Source organism: Pelodiscus sinensis, chromosome 6 (assembly GCF_052426305.1).
Source record: "Pelodiscus sinensis isolate ZL-2025 chromosome 6, ASM5242630v1, whole genome shotgun sequence".
Taxonomy (NCBI): Eukaryota; Metazoa; Chordata; order Testudines; family Trionychidae; genus Pelodiscus; species Pelodiscus sinensis.
Window position 1 is genome coordinate 11,052,472 of NC_143057.1, and position 21,486 is coordinate 11,073,957.

General features: G+C 42.5%; 1 protein-coding gene across 4 annotated transcripts in view; it reads left to right on the forward strand.

Moving 5' to 3' along the window:
• The window catches only part of ECPAS (Ecm29 proteasome adaptor and scaffold), an 83,193-nt gene that overhangs the window by 13,356 nt on the left and 48,351 nt on the right, over nt 1-21,486 (forward strand). For 3 of the 4 annotated variants that reach the window (XM_006118851.5, XM_075931429.2, XM_075931430.2), the window contains 13 exons: nt 4,652-4,768; nt 8,091-8,209; nt 9,705-9,854; nt 13,039-13,210; nt 13,763-13,902; nt 16,317-16,398; nt 16,610-16,729; nt 16,912-16,997; nt 17,227-17,305; nt 18,523-18,572; nt 19,142-19,208; nt 19,301-19,423; nt 20,852-20,955. In XM_006118851.5, coding sequence (XP_006118913.3) covers nt 4,652-4,768; nt 8,091-8,209; nt 9,705-9,854; nt 13,039-13,210; nt 13,763-13,902; nt 16,317-16,398; nt 16,610-16,729; nt 16,912-16,997; nt 17,227-17,305; nt 18,523-18,572; nt 19,142-19,208; nt 19,301-19,423; nt 20,852-20,955 — 1,409 coding nt within the window. Of the gene's footprint in view, nt 1-4,634; nt 4,769-8,090; nt 8,210-9,704; nt 9,855-13,038; nt 13,211-13,762; nt 13,903-16,316; nt 16,399-16,609; nt 16,730-16,911; nt 16,998-17,226; nt 17,306-18,522; nt 18,573-19,141; nt 19,209-19,300; nt 19,424-20,851; nt 20,956-21,486 lie in introns of all 4 variants that reach the window. The other variant, XM_075931431.2, reaches the window with a different exon arrangement.

The following is a 21,486-nucleotide window of genomic DNA, read 5'->3' on the forward strand; positions in this document are numbered from 1 at the left end:
CCAAAGTTGGATATTTTCCCTGCAAAAAGATATCATGAACATAACCAATCATTTTCCTGTGCTGTCAAGTGTTTATAAGGTCAGCTCTCTCAAGGGAAATACAGAATCCTGAATTTTGCTCTTGACAGATGAGAAAAGGGAGGGATTGATTCCTCTAGTATTTTGTTTTGAAAATTAATTTAAATCTTGACTTCACGATTATTCTGTTAGCTTTTTAATTATGTTTATGGTTCTAATCTTAAATATATACTACCATTTATTCTAAATTAAATGTTTAACAGTCATCAAAGGTGATTTTAAAAAACCTGATCCCTCATAAACCTCAGCAAAGATCTAATACGTACTATGCATTTGTGCAGAGAACTGTTCAACACAAGCTCTACTTTTGATTCATTATTATCTTAAAACCTTGCTTTTCAATTTGCTGCTCAGTTTAGTTTCACTTCATAACTACCACAAAAGACTGAAAAATATGGCATGTTTTCAGACACTTGACAGCTTTTTAAAATCTGCCTAATGGTCTGTGCTAACATTGGCTCTACTCCAGCGAAGAATATCCCTCCCTGTTTAAGTCTGTCCCTATTTAGCAAAGCGCTTAAATGCACTTGAAGTCAATGAGAACTAAGCACAAGCTTAACTTTAAGCACATACTTAAATGCTTGCTGAATTGTGACCTTAAAGAACAAAGACCAATAAGCGAGATGCGTTATGCTGGCATCTTCCTATTTCTGATTTCATTCCAGTGGCAAAAACCTGCAATGTAGATGTAGTTTTGGATCTATCAGTGCTTGTGGCAGCATAGCCTAGTCTCATTTGGGAATAAGTTCTATCAGCAACATAAGACATATTTTATACTGGGAAAATTGTATCGGTACTAAGACTTTTATTGACATGACATAATGTTAGCCACCCCCCCTAAAAAAAAAGGGGGGGGAGTGGGAAATTGAAGCTGACCGCTTAGCTTGAAACTCTTATATGCCTTCTTAACTAACTTACTCAGAAAATCAAATACCTCCTCATTCCAACCCAGACCCATCTGATTCAGACTGGCTTTCTCAGCTGCAATCCTGAATGGCTTGACCTGGTGTCACAAATGGTCATCGCATATGGAAGTTCTCTTGCCACAATGACAATCTGTTATACTTCGTTCTCCCGCATAATGTGTTTTGGGTGTAATTCCTCCCGCCACCTCTTATTGTGTAATAACAATAAGAGATTGTTGCAGATAAAGTGCCCACAATTAACTGTTTTGAGGCTTCTTACATGTCATCTTTGTTGGGGTGTTTAGTTGACCGGGCAGCAGTTCATGCACTCCTTTATGACACCTCAGTTCCATGTTATTGTTCACCTGTTCATGGAAGCTTTTTATGCAACTGTTGGATCCTTCATTCAGTGAGCTTGGAGAGGGAACTATATTTTGATCCACAAATGAAAAGCTAAGTTACATCAAAATCAACAGCATGAATTGCACCTAGACATAAACTGAAGTGCTAATTGCCCTTCGCTCCAGCTGAAATCTGTCAGTCTTTGGGGATCTCAGCTACCCAGTGCAGTCTCTAGACTCTAGAGCAGGGGAGGCCAACCCGTAGCTCTTGAGCTGCATGCAGTTCTTTGCTTAAAGAAATGCGGCTTTTGCTAGTTCTGAGCTGTGCCCCAGTGCCTACTCACGGCTGGTCACTCTGCGCACGCGCCCCAGTGCCTGGAGGGAGAAGCGCATGGCAGCGGCGGCTTCGGAACCCAGGCATGGGTTAGAGTGGGGGTGCCTGGCTCTGGGGGAGGCAGATGGCATTGGGTTGGAGTGGGGGGCGGAGGGGCTGAAGCACTTAAACTCAAAGTCTTCATGGATGCAGAATAAGGCAGCCAGCACAAATGTCATATTCTTTTTTTGCCCTGGAATTTAAATATCAGCATGTATCAGGTTTACACTGTGTTTCTCTAAAGAATATTCAAAGGCTATATTGTTTGCCAGCTTGAAGCAATTATTCTGAGATATGAGTCTCTCCCTTATTGTTTTTGAACCTCTCACATTTGCAGTCTGGGACAGACCTGCATTTTTAGAACTATAAAAGTCATAATCGTCATAAGTTTAAAAAAAAAAAAAAACAATACCAGAGATTAACAAGCTGGAGTGAAAAAGGCACTTCAGGTTGTGCTAATTTACATCTCAGTTCAGTTTAATTTAAAAAAACTCACAGGACATAATAGGACTGTAGTGTTAAATTTAAAATACATGGTAGGGATGCTTATTTTTAGTGAGAATATTTAGTGAGTATTTTTAAAGGTGTGGGGTTTTTTTTTTTTTTTTTTTTTTTTAAATTTGATGTTTGTTCCTTGTCAAGTTCTCTGAAGATCTATGGACTGGCCGTGAATTTTTTAAGTGACCTAGAGACTCTTATTGTGGTTGTGGGTTGTTTTTTTGTCCAAAATGTCCTGTAATGTCATTTTTATCACTACATTTTGTGTGTGTTTATCTAAAAATAAATATATAATGCGTGGCTCTTTGCACTCTATCCACAGCTATTTTGGCTCTTTGTCTCTAACCCTGTGGTCCCCAACCTGGTGCCCGCGGGCGCCATGGCGCCCGCCGGGCTCTTTACATGCGCCCGCGGAGCAATCTGGGCTGGCAGGTGCCAGCCCCGGGCGCATGGCCGGCCCCGGCCCCGGGGCGCCGCGCGTGCCCTTGCCGGCCCCGGCCCCGGCCCCGCGGCGCTTACGGGGGGAGGGTGCCCCGGGCGCGCGGCGCTTACGGGGGGAGGGTGCCCCGGGCGCGCGGCGCTTGCCGGGGGGCACCAGCCCCGAGCGCGTGGCTATGGGGGGGCCTCGGCCCCAGCCCCGGGCACGTGGCTATGGGGTGGTCCTGCCCCCGGGCATGTGGCTGGGGGGGGCCGCCCCGGGGCGGGCAAGTGTCCCCACCCCCTGGCGCCCGGCGGGCGAACGGCCACGCCCCCTGGCGCCCGCCAACCTGAAAAGGTTGGGGACCACTGATCTAACCGGTCGGCCATCCCTGTTCTAAAGCATAGAGGTACAGGTTGGGCCTCTCTTGTTTGGCATCCTTGGGACCTGACCGGTTCCAAAAGAGGGAATTTGCCAGATCAGGGGAGGTCCCCTCCTACCAGCCCACCTCCCCTCCCTGCTGCTGGACTTTGCACCTTCCCCGCCCCCCGCGGGCTTCTGTAACCCTAGCAGCCTGGGCTGCCATGTCCCTGGCACCGCTACCAGGGCTGACTCATCCCTGGCCCTGACCCCAGCCTTGCTACTGGGGCTGATGCTGCCCCCGGCTGTGCTACCAGAGCGTCGGTTCCAGCCCCAGCAACTCCGAGCCACCAGTCCTCTTGCTACTGGGGCTCCCAGCCAGGACCATGGATGTTGCCGGATGAGGGAGTCCCGGTTTTTGGAGATCCACCCTGTATTAGTATTTCTCATGGAAAGCCTATAGGCAGAGAACTACTTTCTGAAACATCTGTTACATCTTCAGAAGCAGCCTCAAATATAGCATGTTGCAATAATCCCCTTTGTAGTAACAAAGGCCTAGGTAACCAGGCTGAGCACCACATGAAAAACAAAAGCGTTGTAACTTTTTCATGACCATCTAGATGGGAGAAAAAGCATTCGCTGCAGCTCCAGGAACAGCAGAGATTGTAACAAGTTATCCGAGTTGCTAACTGAGGTAACAGAAGATGTCGCCTCTCCTGGCTGAGATGGTAAAGGACAGCTCTGTTTCCAGTTGTTTCCCTCTAGCCTGCCTGTGCTCTCCAGGCTGAGGGTCAGCTAGCATACTCTCATCCAAAGCCCATTCTCAACGAGGCATCAGGAAAGCTGATAGTGCACGGCAGTGTTTCTCAACCAGTAGTACGAGTACCCTTAGGGGTACTTGAGAGAAGTCTGGGGGTACATCAATACAACTGAAATTTGGAGAAAATTACATTTCTGTTTTAAGTTTTACAGCACTTTATTATTTTTGTACTTTTTACACTGGGAATACTTAACTTCTGTTTTAAAAAGGGGTACTTTATAAAAGGTTGAGAAACACTGGTGTATGGTGTGTAGGCTGTGCCCAGCTGCTGCAGCAGCAGAGTTAACTGTGTGCAGTATGGAGTTGTAGACTGTTGGACCCAGAGGAAGCACATGGTATACAAATGTTCTAGCTCAGTTTAATTACTGTCTCATTTAACGTGTACCCTGTGTCTTTTCTCAGACTGATTTAGCACCTGCCACAGGAGCTAGATTATTGGTACTAAAATCGTCCTCTGACCACAGGGTACAGCACTGAGGGCAACATTGCCACCTTCCCCACATCACTCTGCTGGCATTCCTCCATCTTGACCTACAGCAGCCAACTCTATATGGAGAGAAGTTCACTGTCCATAATCACTTCTTCTTTGGCATCTCTGCCAGTGCTGCTAACGAGGGCACCACTTGTGGTAGATGGGGTTGGGATGTGCATGACAGTCCTCCAGAAAATGACTGGAGACCCCCAACATATTTCACCCTGGCCAATGGATAATACAATAATGATGGCAGACATCTTCTCAAAGATTGGGGAACGAAGTCATGCAGAGCTCTTTAGCTGTTCCGTGGTTAACGGGCCATATTTTATTCTGGGAACTTATTGAACCCTAACCTGAAGTTCATAGTTTTTTCTCCCTCTCAGGTTATGGAGCTGCTAGTTCACCTGAACAAACGCATCAAGAGTCGTCCAAAAATCCAACTCCCAGTAGAGACTTTACTAGTCCAATACCAAGATCCTGCTGCAGTTTCCTTTGTCACTGTAAGTACTGTTCTTTCAAGAACATTACCCGATCACTTGTATAAAGATGAGCTCTTTCTATTCTTTAGAGGTTCCTTGTGGTATTTAACTCTATCCGTTCTCTTCAGAAGCATATTATTGTGATAAAAGAGATGCTTTAAAGTGACTTAAAAGAAAAACTGTATGCCATCAGTGTGGTGAAATGAATAGTTTTATGAAACCAACAAATTACTCGATTTCTTCTCCAACTTATACCAGTGCTTGAAATTGACAGATTTATTGTTTGTATTAGTTGCACCTAGAGGCCCCATTGTGCTATGTAGTGAACTAGCACCTACTGAGTGTGTTCCTGCCCTGAAGAAGTTCCAGGTTAGGTCCCTGATCTTACAGTTATATAAACAAGTGATTGTCTTTACACACGAGTAGTATGTGGAAGTTATTTTAGAATCAGGGCCTTAATAGATGAGACACAAAGCAGGAGAAGAAGAATAATTTCCCTATTTTTTTTCAGGGGAGAAACTTTATCAGATTTATTCATTCAGTGTCTTTTTAAAGACCAAACGCTACTAATCACTTTGTAAAACTAGTGAAGACAATTCTTAGCTGAGTTATAGTGTGTGCATTTCAAATATCCATACTAGTTTAACGCAAAAGACTGCAGAAATTATACATTAGAAAGCACAGGAGAAGACCTCATCATTCTGCTGCTAACCTAGGCATATTCTTAATGGAAAATATCACTGTGGGAGCAGAGCTGGAAATGTTTAGACTGTTCTATTGTTGTTAAGTCAAATTCACTTCCACTGGACAGCTGGAAGCAACTGGTTGGCCAAAAGCAAGAGCAACGGGAGAAATTGCATATTAGATTTCTCTGGGAGGAGGCCAAGGATTTACAAGATGTTCATATTCTGTAGAACACTGAAAAACATCTTGTTTGAAGGTAAACTTGAAAAGCAGCTCTGTGTACCACCATTGTTTTTTTTTTTTATGGCAAAAACGTTATAACAGTCCTATACTTAAGTAAAATAATGTGTTCTTCTTCGAGTGATGTCCCCGGGGGTGCTCCACTGTTGGTGTTGGCCTTGTCCCGACACCACCGATTGGAGACTTTGAGAGCAGTGATCGGGCGGGCTGCGCATGTGCTCACCATCCATCTGAATGGGCACTGTTACACAGTCACCAAGTGTGGAGCACCCACAGGAACGTCACTTGAAGAAGAAAGAGAAGTTACTCACTTTGTGCAGTAACTATCGTTTTTTGAGATGTGTCCCCCAGTGGGTCTTTCACGACCCACCCTCCTCCCCCTTCTTGGGGCAATAATAGCAGCCCGCAAGGGAGTCAAAGAAGAAACAGAGGAAAAGTGGGCTATGCGCGCTACTTCAAAGGCAGGAGTGTCCCACCCCACCCGATCTCTGCTCTGAAAGTCTCTGATCTGTGGTGCCGGGATGAGCCCAACTCCAACTGTGGCACACTCACAGGGGGACACATCGTGCAGTAACGATTGTTCTTTGAGAAGTGAGTAACTTCTCTTTTCTCAGAGTGTTGTCAGTTTTGTGATGGTTTAATAAATACCCTGTCTACAAAGAAACCTAATATAGCTTACTTCTGCATTGTGTTGGTCTATTTCACGGTGCTGCTTTCCTTTCTGTTGTGATCACTGCTTATATTTCGTTACTGAAAAATTGCACTAAATACAACAGAAGTCATCTCAGAATAGAATGGACTGTGCACTAACTTCATACAATGGTGTGATATTTAAAAAAAGTCAGTCAGGTCAGTCAGGGTCATGTGTGCATGAGAAGAGCTTTAACCTTTTTAGAAGATGAGAGTAAATGAGGGTCCGTGTTTAACTTAATCCAGCTGGAGTAACATGGGTAGTTAATGGTTGATGCATATAGCAAATCCTTAAAATATTTATCAGACATCTGGACTTAATTTTCAGCCACACTTTGTCTTTAAAAAATTACTTGGATCAATGTATCTTCATAGAGGGCTCAAAATTCCTGCTCGTGCAAACAGAATCCTTATTTAACCATAGTACAGATATATTGTTCCCACATTATCCTGCCATTATGATTAAGTTTTGGCTTTGAGCCACCACCACCTGGTGGCACTAGAGAGTAGTAAAATCTCCTTGGGTCTTTAGTCTGTAGTTGTTGGGTTAAGACTGCAAACTCTAGTGGTAGTTCATGTGATATGAGCACTTAGACACAGGGAATTAGATTGACCCCCTCTTCCCCTTCTTTCAACCAGATCATTGAACCTACAGCAGGTAACCATTCTACATGACTAGAGACCTGAGCTGGATTTGAGCTCTTGAGCAGTGCAAGGGATTCCTCTTCCGTGATCGATCGCTTGTGTTGTCCCATCCCACAGCTCTTATTTTTAACTTTACTTGCAGCTTTTAACAAGGAGGATTTAGAAATGGTTTCAAAGAGTCTCCTGCATAAGTTGCAGAATTCCATGGTTACCAATAGTTCAGGATCTTTCCAGAAAAGGGGACCTGAGAAAGTGAGAAGCATTCTTCTAAGTGCCTGTTATGGGGTGCACTCCCTGCAGCTGGCGCCTCCCCTTGTTTGCTCTGGAGATTAGCTCTAGCTAGGCATTTCGCCAGTGGTGGGCAGTAAGTGGCCTGCTGGCCAGATGCAGTTCCAGTGGTCCACCAGATGCTCTGTTTACCCTGAGTGTCTGCAGGTGTGGCTGCTTGCAGCTTCTGTTGGCTGCGGGTCACAGTTCCCGGACAAGGGGAGCTGTGGGAAGTGGTGGCTCATGCACACTGCTTCCTGTAGTTCCCATTGGCTGGAAACAGTGGATTGCAGCCAATGGGATCTGCAAATACCTAAGCATCCAAAGGTAAGGCCAAGGGAGTGACTGTGCACTACCCTCTGTATTCCTGAATGCAACTCCCTTTACCCAAGAAGTAACTGCAGCCTACTTTCTTGCAACCCCCTTCTGTTGCCAGCTATGTGGCTTTATAGAACACTTCTGTTCCTGTCCAGCTGAGCTTCATGTGTGATTAATCAGTCCCTGCTTCCTTGCTCCTCCTTCAACTTTCATCTATGGGTTAATTGGGCCTAATTTACCCATTCAGTCCCATTGTGGGGAGAGTACGCTCCATCTCGGTGCCTTACTGGGGAATCAGAAGCGCTGACTAGATGCTGAACCTGCCAGTGTAAAACTTTCATTTAATCATCATGAGCCTTAGAAATAATTGCTTGGTCTTTCAGACCCTAAGTTGTTGCATACAATGTCAGAAATGTGCCATATAAGGCTACTTTAACAAAATTGATTTTTCTTTTGCATTGATGCTATGTGTGTACATATTTTTCTTTTATCCTCGCAGAATTTTACTATAATTTATGTAAAGATGGGTTACCCTCGTTTGCCTGTGGAAAAACAATGTGAATTGGCGCCTACCCTCCTCACTGCAATGGAAGGGAAACCTCAACCACAGCAAGACAGGTATCTATGCTTGGAATAAAAGAAGCTTATATCATTAGAATTAAAGGCACTTTTTCTTGGTGATCATTTGATTACCTAGAAAGATTTGCATCTTGGATAACAAATTCAGAAATCCAACTTTACTTCCTGGCCATTAGTTAGCATAAAGGACGCATCCCGGCAGGGATTGTCTTGTGCTGGGCATTATATAAATTCAGCATACACTAGGCCAGTGGTTCTCAAACTTTTCAGCATCACGCCCCCTTTTTGATTTTTGAGATCCTCACGCCTCCCTGCCCCATAGCAGCAAAACTTGTTGAGCAAAAAAAAAAAGGAAGTGACTGGAGCTGAAAAACAAACAGCAGCAAAACTTAGGGGAGGGGAATTAAAGGGGGGGGAAGGGATCTGGGTTCACCTCTCACGCACGCACCCCCTCCCCACCTTGGAATTTTGGCACACCCCTCAGTTTGGGAACCCATGCACTAGGCACTCAGTGTGTGGGATTCCGGGGTGATACTGTAGCTCATGTACATCTGAACTTTCAAAAGCAGCTCATGATTTGGGATGACCAACTTGACACCTTTCAGAGAGTGTTAAGCACTGGCCCCCTGAGGACTAGGCCCTTTTAAAGTGTCTTCAGTTGGGCACCCAAAAACTGAAACATTCAAACTCATGTCACATCTGGAAATATATACCCTAATAAGTAAGATACAATTACAGGCTAGGTGTAGGAGCTGCTGCATGCCAAGCGCATCTGGCAGTGTAAAGGGCCCTAAAATGACCGTAAATGACATCTTCGCTCACTTGGATGATGCCTTTATGCTTCCAGAGTGGAACAAAGTAGTTTAATTTTAAACAAGAATTTGGGTAAAATCTTGGCCTTATTAAATTCAGTGGCAAAACTTCATTTAACTACAGTGGAGACAAGATTTCAGCATAGCATGTGAGCAACGTGTTGGGTGCTGCATCCTTTTGGAAATCTCTGTACGTGTATAGTGAGCAGATCTTGCGTATAGACTGTTCCTAACTCTCTGCCTGACCCCCTGAGCTAATCTTCCTTTACTCTAGTTAATGTCAATGGGACTTTGAGGATGCTCAGCCCTCAAGTTTTGAATGAAAGGTGTAGTGTTCTCAGAGTTGCTCGTTGGTTGCAATTTTTGAAGCTAGATTTCCTGTGTGAATTCACATAAGTTCAACATAACGATGTTTTTTTAAAATGTGGACATGGAAAATTCTTATCCTTGGTTGTGGGTGTTTGGTGGGGTTTTTTTGTTTGTTTAAACACAAACCCTGAAACTTGCTCCTTGTTTCCCATTATTAGGCATGTTGGGTGCCAAATGAAAGCTGCCAGAATAGGAATCTGGTTGTTTTGTTTTGTTGTTTTGTTTTTTAAATGAAAAGACTTTTTGAAATGTAAAGCCCTTGCTTAAATCTCTGCTGTACAGCTTGTATATTTAATGCTAAGAATCAAAAGGTGTTTTTGTAAATAGTTGCAGTGAATGTAATTGTTTTTCAGCCTAATGCATCTTCTAATACCAACCCTTTTTCACATGAAATATCCTGTGGAACCATCAAAAGCAGCTTCTCCATTTAATCTTGCTGAAAAACCAAAGACTGTACAGCTACTCTTGGACTTTATGTTGGATGTGCTCCTTATGCCTTATGGGTAAGTGAGGGCAAGCTGTAGCAAAACCCTATAACACTTGGAATACCTTGTGTATGGTGGATGTTCACAAGTGTGCACAAAGGAGATTTTTTTTTTAATGTGTGCTCCTTCATCTGTTTCCAGTAAAGTTGATGAGACCCTGATTCATGAAAGTAATTAAACAGGCATCTTATTTTAAGTTTGTGAGTAATCTGTCCCTAATCAGCAAAGGGCTTAAGTGCTTTATTGAATCTAAGTCTTACAAATGTCTCATTGATGTTGATTGGGAGATGGATCAAGCCCTTAGAGGGGTAATCTATGATTTTAAATAATTATGCTTCTACAACAAAATAAAAATGGTTTCTTATCTTCCCCGCTTCACTTCCTAATTTCTGTACTTGGTCTGTTGGGGGCCGATCCTCCGAGATTCTGAGCACACACAACCGCTTTAGATAGGAACAGACAATGAGGGCTTGTACCTCATAGGATCTCCTCCCCATAGGGACAAGATTTATGTTGTGACTTTCTTCTCATTAGAGATGTCATAATCTTCATTAACAGCTGGTGTTGGCGTGTGCATCAACTCTCAGAGCATGTTTGTATACATGCATTAGTTTGTGTGCTTTTACTGATCTCACTCTTTTGGTATATGCATATTAAATCAGCACTTTTCAAAAGCCTCCTCCCATTTCACTCTGTTTGTGCCACTTATTTGTGGTATTCAGAAAGCAGTCATTTGGAAAGATGCTGGAAATTATTTTAAATGTAGGAATTTGCCCCTGACACACTTGATTGCAGGTGAATGGTGGGATATTCTGATGTGCGTAAATGACTTAGGAGATGGCCTATTGTATTACAGTGAGACTAGTGCTTTTGTTGCACTTTGAATGGGATTTTCAAAAGCACCAAAGAGCTGCAGCCAAGATTTTTAAAAGTGATCAGTGGTGTTGTGTGTTCCGCTTGAGACATCTTTAAAGAGGCCTCTCACTTTGTATATCCAGCATCACTGGCCATCTTTAAAAATTTTGGCCTTTGTGTGGAAACCATGCATAGCCAGTTGTAACTTTGATTTGCCTCTCTGCATAAAATTGCTCAGTGGAACTTGCTCTGTGATATGCTTCACAGGTCATATTTGGTCCATATGTACTGAAGTCATGAATTTGATAAATGAGTGCTATCTAAATTGACCTTGATTACATTCTGTTGTATTTAGTGGCAAAGCCTGTAGGGGAAAGAATATCTCAGTAGAAGGCTATAGTTGTTGATCAGGCAGTACAAGGTTCTGTATTCCTGGACTATAAGGGCATGTCTAAACTACATCCCTCTTTCGAAAGAGGGATGTAAATTAGGCAAATCAAAATTGCAAATGAAGCTGGGATTTGAATTTCCCATGCTTCATTTGCATAATGGCAGCCGCACATTCTTTTGAAAAAAGGGCTTTTCAAAAGTGAAACCATTGTCTAGACACGGTTCTTTTGAAACCCCTCCACCCCACCCCCCAATTTCGAAAGAACCATAATGCCTGGAAAAAATGAGGTTTACCAGTTCTTTCGAAAAAGGGGTTTTTCCCTGAAAGAGCTGCGTCTAGACGGCCGTTTTATTTTCGAAAAGCCCTTTTTTGAAAGAACGCGCGGCCACCATTTTGCAAATGAAGCGTGGGAAATTCAAATCCAGGCTTCATTTGCAATTTCAATCTGCCTAATTTACATCCCTTTTTTTGAAAGAGGGATGTAGTCTAGACATAGCCTAAGTCATATTTTGTGATAAGCAGCTTCCTTTATTATGTTCTGATCTTGGAGTGAATTACAAGGTCTGATCTCTGTTCCCAGTTGCCTATTGCCCATTTACTGGATTGTTTTGTCGTCATACATTTTAGTGCTAAATGTTTCCTGGAGGCTTCAGTTTACTGTAGGATTTAAAGAAGGGTTTAAAAGCCCAAATCAAACAGTTGTTCAAATTCTGTGCATCAAAGGCTGTTCTCCAGAGCCGGGATGAGCATTCATCGGCCCTGCTAAGATTGTTTTCTACCTCAGTGCCCCTGTACACTGACCACACAGCAGACTGTTTCTTTCAGAGCAATAACAAATTGTTCCCATTGGTCTATGAGCCACAGTTCTCATGTCCTGGTGGGTTTAGCTGGCTCTGCAGCACACATGGGGAGTGACTGTCCCCCTGCATCCTCAAAGTATGTGTGGCTGCTCTCAGAAAGGTTGGCCCAGTCATTGACACTTGAAGCTGGAGGTATTTGTGCTCACCCTGATGGAGCTAGCATGATAAAAACATCCATGCAGTTGTGGCAGCTCAGGTGGTGGGATGAGCTAGCCACACTAATAAGTACCTAGGTCCAGATTGTGATTGTACTTGCCCGACAGCTTCAGTGCTTGTGTTAGCATATCAGCTCCATCCGAGCTAGTGCAGGAGCACTTTCCTGAGCTACTGTCAGTATGCCTACCCATGCTGGAAATGAAACCTCCAACTCCAAGGCCGAGGTAGCCTGCAAAGACCAGTGCCTGAAAATGTGGATTCTGTTGCCTGTCTCCAGTATTAACACTGCAGAAGTGGGTTGTTTCCAAGGACTATTTGGGGCGGGGGCGGAGGCGGGGAGGGGGGAGGTGTGTGGGTGTGGCCACTGCTCTCCCTTCCAGTCACATCTGAGTTGTCCTCTGAGCAGAAACAGGCCTGCTTTGTTGCCTTCTGTGTGTTCTCATGCATCCCAGTCTCCTCTTTGAAATTGAGGGGATCCTATAGGCTCCAGTTAGGCAAAAAAATACTAACACAGCTAAAACTCATTAATTCACTGATCCACAAACCTGCTGACTCTCACCAAAATATCTGTCGTCCCTCTCAACAAACATTTAATACCAAAGCATTATCAGGAAGTCCAGAGTTACTGGGCCTTTGCTCCTTTTGCAGCATTTACGATTGCAGACCTGCTGCTAGGCAGGAAAGTATCCTCTGAAGTACTCGCTCAATAAACAAGCTACATTGTGTAATGCACCTGGTGTTTGCTTACAGGCTAACTTCTGACATGCAGTGGGTCTCTCTATCACTAATGCTACTTGGCAAGGCTCTGCTGTGGTAAAAAATATTTGAGAAGGAGGGAAGAGCGACACTTATTTTGATCACTTAGGGCTTGTAATGAGGAATTGATTTTAGTCAGGTATTTTTAACAGGTCCACTCCAAGTGTTCCTTTCTTCCTTCCAGGTATGTACTGAATGAATCACAGAGTCGCCAAAACGTGCCATCAGCACAGGGCTCTTCTTCATCCAGTAGTGCTGGAAGTTCGGGGATTCCTCAGCCTCCTCCAGGGATGAGCTTTTATGCAGCCAAGCGGGTAATTGGAGATAGCCCATGGACACCTGAACAGCTGGAACAGGTAATGCAAATCACATGGGCTATGCAGGTGTACGAAAGGGAAACTTCAGTGAAATGACTTGGTGGATACAACGGCTGCCACATGCAAGGAATGCATGGTGGGAAGCAAATGTAGCATTCATGCTAAAAAATATGGCTTGTCCAGCTTGACTAGGTCTCTGTATGTGCACATTGCTCTGAAACCTGCACTTGGTAGTGAAACAGAGGTGTAAGGCTGCCACTATTGAGCTGTTGAGTTTTTCCCTCTAACTTTAGAACACCTTTTTAGAACTTGCTAGTGAATACACAGTTGAGCGCTGTCCTCCTTTGTGTGTTCTTCTTAGATCTAAGAGCATTTGTGACCTGTTCTATCAAGTGTGTTAACCCTCCCATGCAAATAGACTCTTTGCCATCTAAAAAGCTTAGCTTCTCCCATGTGGGCATGTTGAAGAGATGGAAAGAGCATGACGTTTTTCTCTTAGCATTACGATATCAGTCTGCTAAAACCTTACATGGATGTAGCGCGTCTTCCGGTCAGTCACTTTTTTACTTTCTCTTCTGTGTTGCTGAACAGTGCAAACTGGGGATAGTAAAGTTCATTGAAGCTGAGCAGGTACCAGAGCTTGAAGCTGTCATACACCTGGTAATCGCCTCCAGCGACACACGGCACAGTGTAGCCACCGCAGCAGACCTGGAACTGAAAAGCAAACAAAGGTAATGGCTTCAGTTTAAAACCTGGGCACTGGCATTTTTAATAATCACTGCAGTTGATGTAGTGATCCCGAAAGATGGCATGCTGAGAAGGGACAACAACATTCTCTCAGAGTAGTTGTGCTACTGATCTCTTAGCTTATTTGTACACAAACTGACTGTTGTTGGAGCTGGATTGACCAGCCTTCTAAATAGGTAGCAGGTTTCAAATAAACAAATCTGCTAATAGGTAGTAGGTTCACACAACTCAGTCAACCTGTGAAACTCCTTGACATGGGATGTTGTAGAGGCCAAGACTACAGCAAAGTACAAAAAGAGCTAGATAAATTCAGAGAGGATAGGTCCATCAATGACTATTCTATCCCTAGCCTGTTTGTCAGAAGCTGGTACTAGATGACTGGGGAAATCACTTGATACTTGTTCTTGTTCATTGTCTCTGGGGCACTTTACTTTGGCCACTGTCAGAAGACCGAATAGTGGGCTAGATGGAACTTTGATCTGACCCAGTATGCCTGTTCTTGTATGTGGGTGAATTCAGTACTCATGTCAGTATGGGGCTAATAGTATTGGCTTGAGCCAAGTATAGCATAAGCAAGTGATGGGAAGTCTTGTCCACATAGCATTACCAATACACTTCAATCAGAGCCAGAGAGGTTTTTTTTTTAATTCATTGGTGTAAGGTGGTTGAGGAAATTACTCCATTCTTTAGTGCCTGTCCATTCTCTTCCCCTTGTGGTGCTGCCGTATGCCCTAAGAAGTGCCTCTGCATGAAACATGTTTGTTGGAACACATTGGCAACGTCTAGACTGGCATGATTTTCGGAAAAGTGTTTCCGTTTAAAAGCATTTGCGGAAATGAGCGTCTAGATTTTCCGCAAAAGCACTTTTTGCGGAAAAGCGTCTGTGCCAATCTAGACGCAGTCTTGCGCAAGAAAGCCCCGATCGCCATTTTTGCTATCGGGGCTTTTTTACAGAAAACAGTTTTTAGCTGTCTACACTGGCCCTCTTGCACAAAAACATTTCTGGAAAAGGGCTTTTGCCCAAACGGGAACGTCAAAGCATTTGTGCAAGAAGCACTGATTTCGGACAGTAGAACATCAGTGCTTTTGCGCAAAATCAAGTGACCAGTGTAGACAGATGGCAAGTTTTTGCGCAAAAGCAGTTGCTTTTGCGGGAAAAACTTGCCAATCTAGACACAGCCCATCGTGTGTTCGATATATGCAGCTGCTAGAGGTCCCATATGTTAACCGCATGTTTAGGGATCAGTCATTGTAGCCAAAAGTATGTTGTACTTGACCTCCCAGGTTTTGGGGGGGGGGGGGGTGTTGGTGTGTTTGTGTTTGTGTTTTTTTGCTCATTTGGTTGTGGACAACATGGGACACTGGGCTGAAAGGTCCACAGTCACTGCTTAGATCCCAGGTCTTACAGTGACAAACTTATTCTGATCAATGGGTTATTATGTGTCCTGTGCTAAACAGGTTTGGACTAAATCTACCTCCTAGCCTACAATGGTACCTATAGCTAAAACCACTGTAGTGATTGTCAACCGAATGTCAATCTCATCAGGGAGGCCAAGGATGAATGAGCCTGGATTTGAAGTATCTTCTCCCTCATAGGAGTGTCCCAGCCAGGTCAGAGACAAAACACGAAAGCAGGAAGTTTGTGGTTCCTGATGCCCAGGCCAGACCAGTGTTGTGGCTAAGAAGTAATGTTTGTTCTCTAGGACAGTCATGATTTTTTTTCACCAACTCTAAATTCACATTTCCCATGTCAGGGGAAGGAATAAAAGGGCACAACAGTGGGTTTTTTATGGCTTATTTGGAAAGCAAAAATCCATCTGTGGAGTACCTGAACACATGGGCTACGTCTACATTGGCAAGATTTTGCGCAAATACTTTTAACGCAAGAGTTTTTGCGTTAAAGTATTTGCGCAAGAGAGCGTCTACACTGGCATGTGCTTCTGCGCAAGAGATGTGCTTTTGCGCAAGAGCATCCATGCCAGTGTAGATGCTCTCTTGCACAAGAAGGCTCTGATGGCCATTTTAATCATAGGGCTTTCTTGCACAAGTAATTCATGTTGCCTGTCTACACTGGCCTTTTGTGCAAGAACAGTTGCGCAAGAGGGCTTATTCCTGAGCGGGAGCATCAGAGTTCATGTGCAAGAAGCACTGATTTCATACATTAGAACGTCAGTGTTCTTGCGCAAGTACTCGCGGCCAGTGTAGACGCAGCCATGGAGTTGCCTGTAACTTTTTATTCTTTACCTGATGGCTGCAAATTATATTTTGCATGGTGAGAAGGTGAAATTAGGCTGCAGTTGAAGCTAATTAGATTTGATTTTTTTTCAAAATCTGTAAAATGTATTATTAAATAAAATTATGATGCCATAATTAACATGTTGCTTTAACACGTCTCTAGCTTAATTGACTGGAATAATCCTACTATCGTCAATAAAATGTACAAAGTGTACCTTGGAGATATACCACTGAAAACTAAAGAGGTAAGATTTTTGTTCCTGCTTTATTCATGCTATTTTTTTGCTAGATAGAGCAATCATTTTGAGTTTGCTCTTTTGATCTTTGTTTTTGCTAAACAGTTGAGTGGGTTTTTTTGGGTTTTTTTTTAAATACAGGCTCCTTAATTAACAATAGTTTAGCAGTTAAGTTAGTAATAGCAACATTCAAATAAATCTCACACCTTGCTCCTGACAGGGAGCTGTTCTTAAGCCAGAACTGAAACGAGATCCAGTCAGCACCCGGGTTAAATTAAAGATTGTTCCTCATCTTCTACGTTCCAGACAAGCTGCAGAAACATTTCCAGCTAATATTCAGGTATCGCCTTAACCTCACAGTAGCTAATCACAACACATTTACTCTTATTGTGCAACTCTTCCAGTGCCTAGAAAAGAATTAAATGTAATCACGGCATGTGATGGCTAGGGAAGGAAGGGAGTGCAAATAATATTCAAAAATTAAACCAATCACTGTATCCAATCTTCTCTTGTTTCCACTAGGTGGTATATGATGGACTCTTTGGTGCAAACACAAACACAAAACTCAGAACTCTGTCTCTGCAGTTTGTACATCATATTTGTATAAGGTAAGCAACTAGTTTACGGTAATAGATGCAAAACTAAAGTAATTTTTAGAGACAACTTTGCATGCTAAATATGTAGCTGTGCTTAAGGCAAAGAATGTTTCTGTTGCAAGTGGGTTTTACAAAAAGATAAAATATTTTTTATGTTAAACTGTAGTACTAGCAGAACAGAGAAGATGACAGGGACTGAAGGAAGTGCATATATTTTAACACATCTTCTTTTAAATTGCAGTTGCCCAGAAAGTAAAATAAAGCCACTAGGCCCAATGCTTTTAAATGGACTTACGAAACTGATTAATGAATACAAAGAGGTGAGTTGAAAGGCTATTTGTTGTAGAGTTACTTTTATTTATTTAGAGACCAGGTGTGTGAGGTAGTATCTTTTTATTGGACCAATTTTTGTTGGTGAAATAAACCAATAGTTTTTGGGCCAATACAAGATACTACCTCTCGTAAGAGTGGCCATTGAGGGTCAGACTAAAGGTCTGTCTAGCCTAGTAACCTGTCTTCTGACAGGCCGATGCCAGATGCTTCCACGGAAATGAACAGAACAGGCAATCGCCAAATGATCCATTCCCAGCTTCTGGCAAACAAAAGTTAGGGACCCATCTTGTGTGCCCAATATCCTGGGGCCAACACAGCTACAGCAGTACTGCAAGGATTTATTTGCTTAGGTTTACAAAGAAAAAATCAAGTGGTCTGATTTGTGCTGTCTCTGTTATACTCTTGCATTATGATGATTTTAAAAGAATGTATAAGGAAATATTTTCATGAGCAGATGTCAGAGGAAAGGTGATCTTGTGGTATTGAACTACGACTTAAACTATATTTCCTGCTCTTCCATAAATTTCCTGTATGAATTTTGGCATGCCATTTAGTTCCCAGTCTTGCATGCAAGTGCTTAAAGTTACTCATGTGAGTAGTCCTATTGATTGCAAGACTTTAATGGGGCTACTCATGTACTTGAAGTTAAGCACATATGTTTTTTTTTTTTCTAGGACTGGGGCTTTTGTAGAAGCACACTTACTGCACATCAGGCTGGTGTGTCACTCTACCATGCACTACCCTGCAGCACACTAACTTTGCTGCTGTGTGCTAAACATTCTGTAATGTGCAGCAGCGGGTCCTTGCCACCAGTTATTTCACAGCAGACTCATTGGAGTTCGACTGACACTCCAGGTTGCCATGTGCAAGTCATTCATTTAGACAAGCCTGCTGGAAGGTGTCTCACTTATTCACCACTTCATGTACCTACCACATCCCAGCAGTTTTTCCTTCTTGAAAGATAAATTCAGCTTTTTTGTCATAATTTTCCATTTTTCTGCTGGAAGAACATAACTGTTATGTTCTTCATTTACAAGGTGCTTTGCTCTGTGACTTTATTTTTATTTTCTGGGGATGTGTGTCCCTGGAATACGTTTAAAACAGTAAGAGACAGGATCTAAAGTAAAGGCATATTTGTGGGGGATGGGGGTGGGGGCGTGCGTGTCCATCTGCTGACTTGGCTCTTTACTGTTTTATATTCAAGGATCCCAAACTGCTGTCAATGGCGTATTCAGCCGTTGGAAAACTTTCCAGGTAACTAAAGTGCATTTTCAGTAATGGGATGTCCGTTATTTTTCTAAAACAATTTGTAACTCAAATGAGTTCTCATCATGCCACATGGCCATTGGCAGCAGAGCACAGTGTGTGGGGTAGCACTGTCTTGTGACAGCTCTACATCTGTAAACTGAGGCACGTGGTGGTGGATGGTTATGCTATGACCGACTAATGATAGTTCATGGAAGTATGCAGAGAAGATGTAAAAATGGCTCTCTTCTCTAGATTGCTGCAGCTTTGTTAGTTCATGGTTTTTAAAAGCACGTGAATCTCTGAGCTGTGTCCAGAAGTTTCGAGCTTGCTATCAAATGAGCTGTCTCACAGAACATCTTGATTTCTGAGCCACACTTAGTGGTGGTGAATTGGAGTAACGGCGTGGTGGTGGGGGCAGATAATTTGGAACATCTTTTTTGTGCTGATTAGATTAGGCTTGGATGTTGAGGTGAGCTGTAGAGAAAAGCGTGACACGAAATGCATTTCACGCTTGTTTGGTGTGTGTGTGTGTGGGTTTTTTTGTTTTTAACCTTCTCAAATGATTCTATTTTCAGCCGAATGCCTCAGCTCTTTACCAAGGACATAGCTCTTGTCCAGCAGTTTTTTGAAGCTTTGTGCAAGGTAGGCGATAATGCAGGTTTGGGGAAAGGTTATTAAATGTTTTGTGGTGGACACATCAGAGAGTAACACATCCTCTTGTTTTCCTATTGCAGGAAGAGCCCGACACCAGACTTGCTATTCAAGAGGCCTTGTCTATGATGGTTGGAGCATATAGTAGTTTGGAAGGAGCACAGCGTACACTCATGGAGGCCCTTGTGGCTTCATACCTAATAAAGGTAGTTTGAGACAAATGTCACTTTTTAAAGAAGAGTTTCTCCACATTGTATCTCCTGTAGCACTAAGAAAATATTTTTGGGGTAATGTAATATAAGTTTTTACCACAAATGCATTTTTCATGGCTCCATTTGTGAGTACAGGAAATTAGTTTTGGCCAGAAGAGCTTTTTGTGGGGTTGGGTTTTTATGTTTTTTTTTTTTTTAAAGAAGTCTTGAAGCGTTTTATTTAGAAGATGTCATAATTTCAAGCTGACATGTAAAACATTTAGTTCAGTGTGTGTATGGTTTTTAATTTCATCTGGGGCCCCCCACTCTCCCAAAAAAACCCTCTGTGTTTGGCTTGAAAGTAACAAAAAAAAAAAAAAAAAACCCCTATCATTCACTTAGCTCAAATCCCCTTCGTTGTCTCCACTCTGTTTTGTTAGAGATGTTCTTTTCTTCCATTTTCCTTGTACTGTTAGATCTATGTGGGGGCTTTCAATGTAAAGAAGTGTAATGCTTAGAAAATGGTCTACTGATTGGAATAAAGATATCAGGGAACCTTTCATTTTTTGTTTAAAAATTTCCCTGGATCCAGGCCTGTCCTTTCAGAATTGTTTGCAGTCGTGCAGCTAATATGCACATGGAGGTACTGCAATTTGTGGCTAGCTGTGCATGCATTTCCTGAGATGTACAGTTACCTGTGCAAAACTAAGTATGTAAATGCATGACAATTTTGCCCATGCAGTTTTAGATATCTGGGCCTGAAGAGAGAACTTAACTTACCTTCTATCTGGACAGTCTATCCAACTTTGTAGAGAGACTGAGTTTAATGAGCCAATAGTTTTTCTTTCCATCTGTTGATACTGTGATTCTATTTATTATCATCTTATTCTGCAAATTCTTGTCTTATAACTGCTTCGATGATTAAGGGCTTGAGATCATGGCCCAGGATTCCCAAAAGGAAATGTGTATACATGTGTACTTACACACTTAATTATCCATTTTGTGCTACTATAAAAACTGGTGCTTTTTCTATTCCTTGCAGCACCAAAAATCTGTTCAGAGAGGTGGCTTTAAATTTTCAAAGTAATAGAGTATTTTACGAAGTAGGAACACTGTTATTAGATATTTTGTATACTGAACATTTGTGTTGAGAGAGATTTTAAATACTGGTTAATTGAGTGCCAGTTAACAGAGCTTTTATTGAAGTAGACACTAAAGAACCAAACAAACATCAATGCCTGCGGTGGAGGTACCATATAGACACGTGTCTAGTTTGCCTAGGTCAGTAACTTGTAGGGCAAAACAATTATTTCCTTCTACTGAAGTATATTTTTTATTGTTGGAACTATTTAGGTTCATCTTAAGGTTTTGTTTTTTTTTCTCATGCAGTTGCCTTTGTCTAAAAGCTTTCAATTGTGTTGACACAAATATAATTTTTTTCAGCCTGAAGTCCAAGTACGTCAGGTGGCTGTGAAATTTGCAAGCACAGTGTTCCCGCCAGATCACATTCCTTCCAGATACTTACTGCTTTTAGCTGCTGGTGATCCGTAAGTATCAGGCGATGTTAACTTTGTATTGTGATTAAAATTTAAAAAAATCAATGCAGATTTTTGGAAACTGGCTGTTGTGTTGTAGCAGTAATGGTGGACATGCAACGACCTGTAGTTCTGCCTTATCTTGACAAACTACAGAGGAGGAAAAGAAATCATAAGTAACCCATGACAGAATCTTTTTATTTATTTATTTTTTTTTTAAATACAGAAAGGTGGGGTGAAAGATAGAAAAGCAACACTCCAACCTAGGTGAGGATAGACTGATGATGTGAAAACTTGAAGTGCTCAAGATTTGATTTACCAAGCTAGCATACAATTGGATAAAGCTAAATAAATCAGTTACAGCTAGCACATCTTGTACTGCATGGGGCTAGTGGGAGCCTGGGGATCTGCAGGTTTGGATGTGTACGTGATGAGAAGGCTTGCAGTGGGTCAGGTAAGGGACAGAGTAATAAAATAGTGAAAAAGAATAAGTAAAGAGAGGAAAATACAACTTCTAGAACAGGGGGATAGGAAGATTGGAAG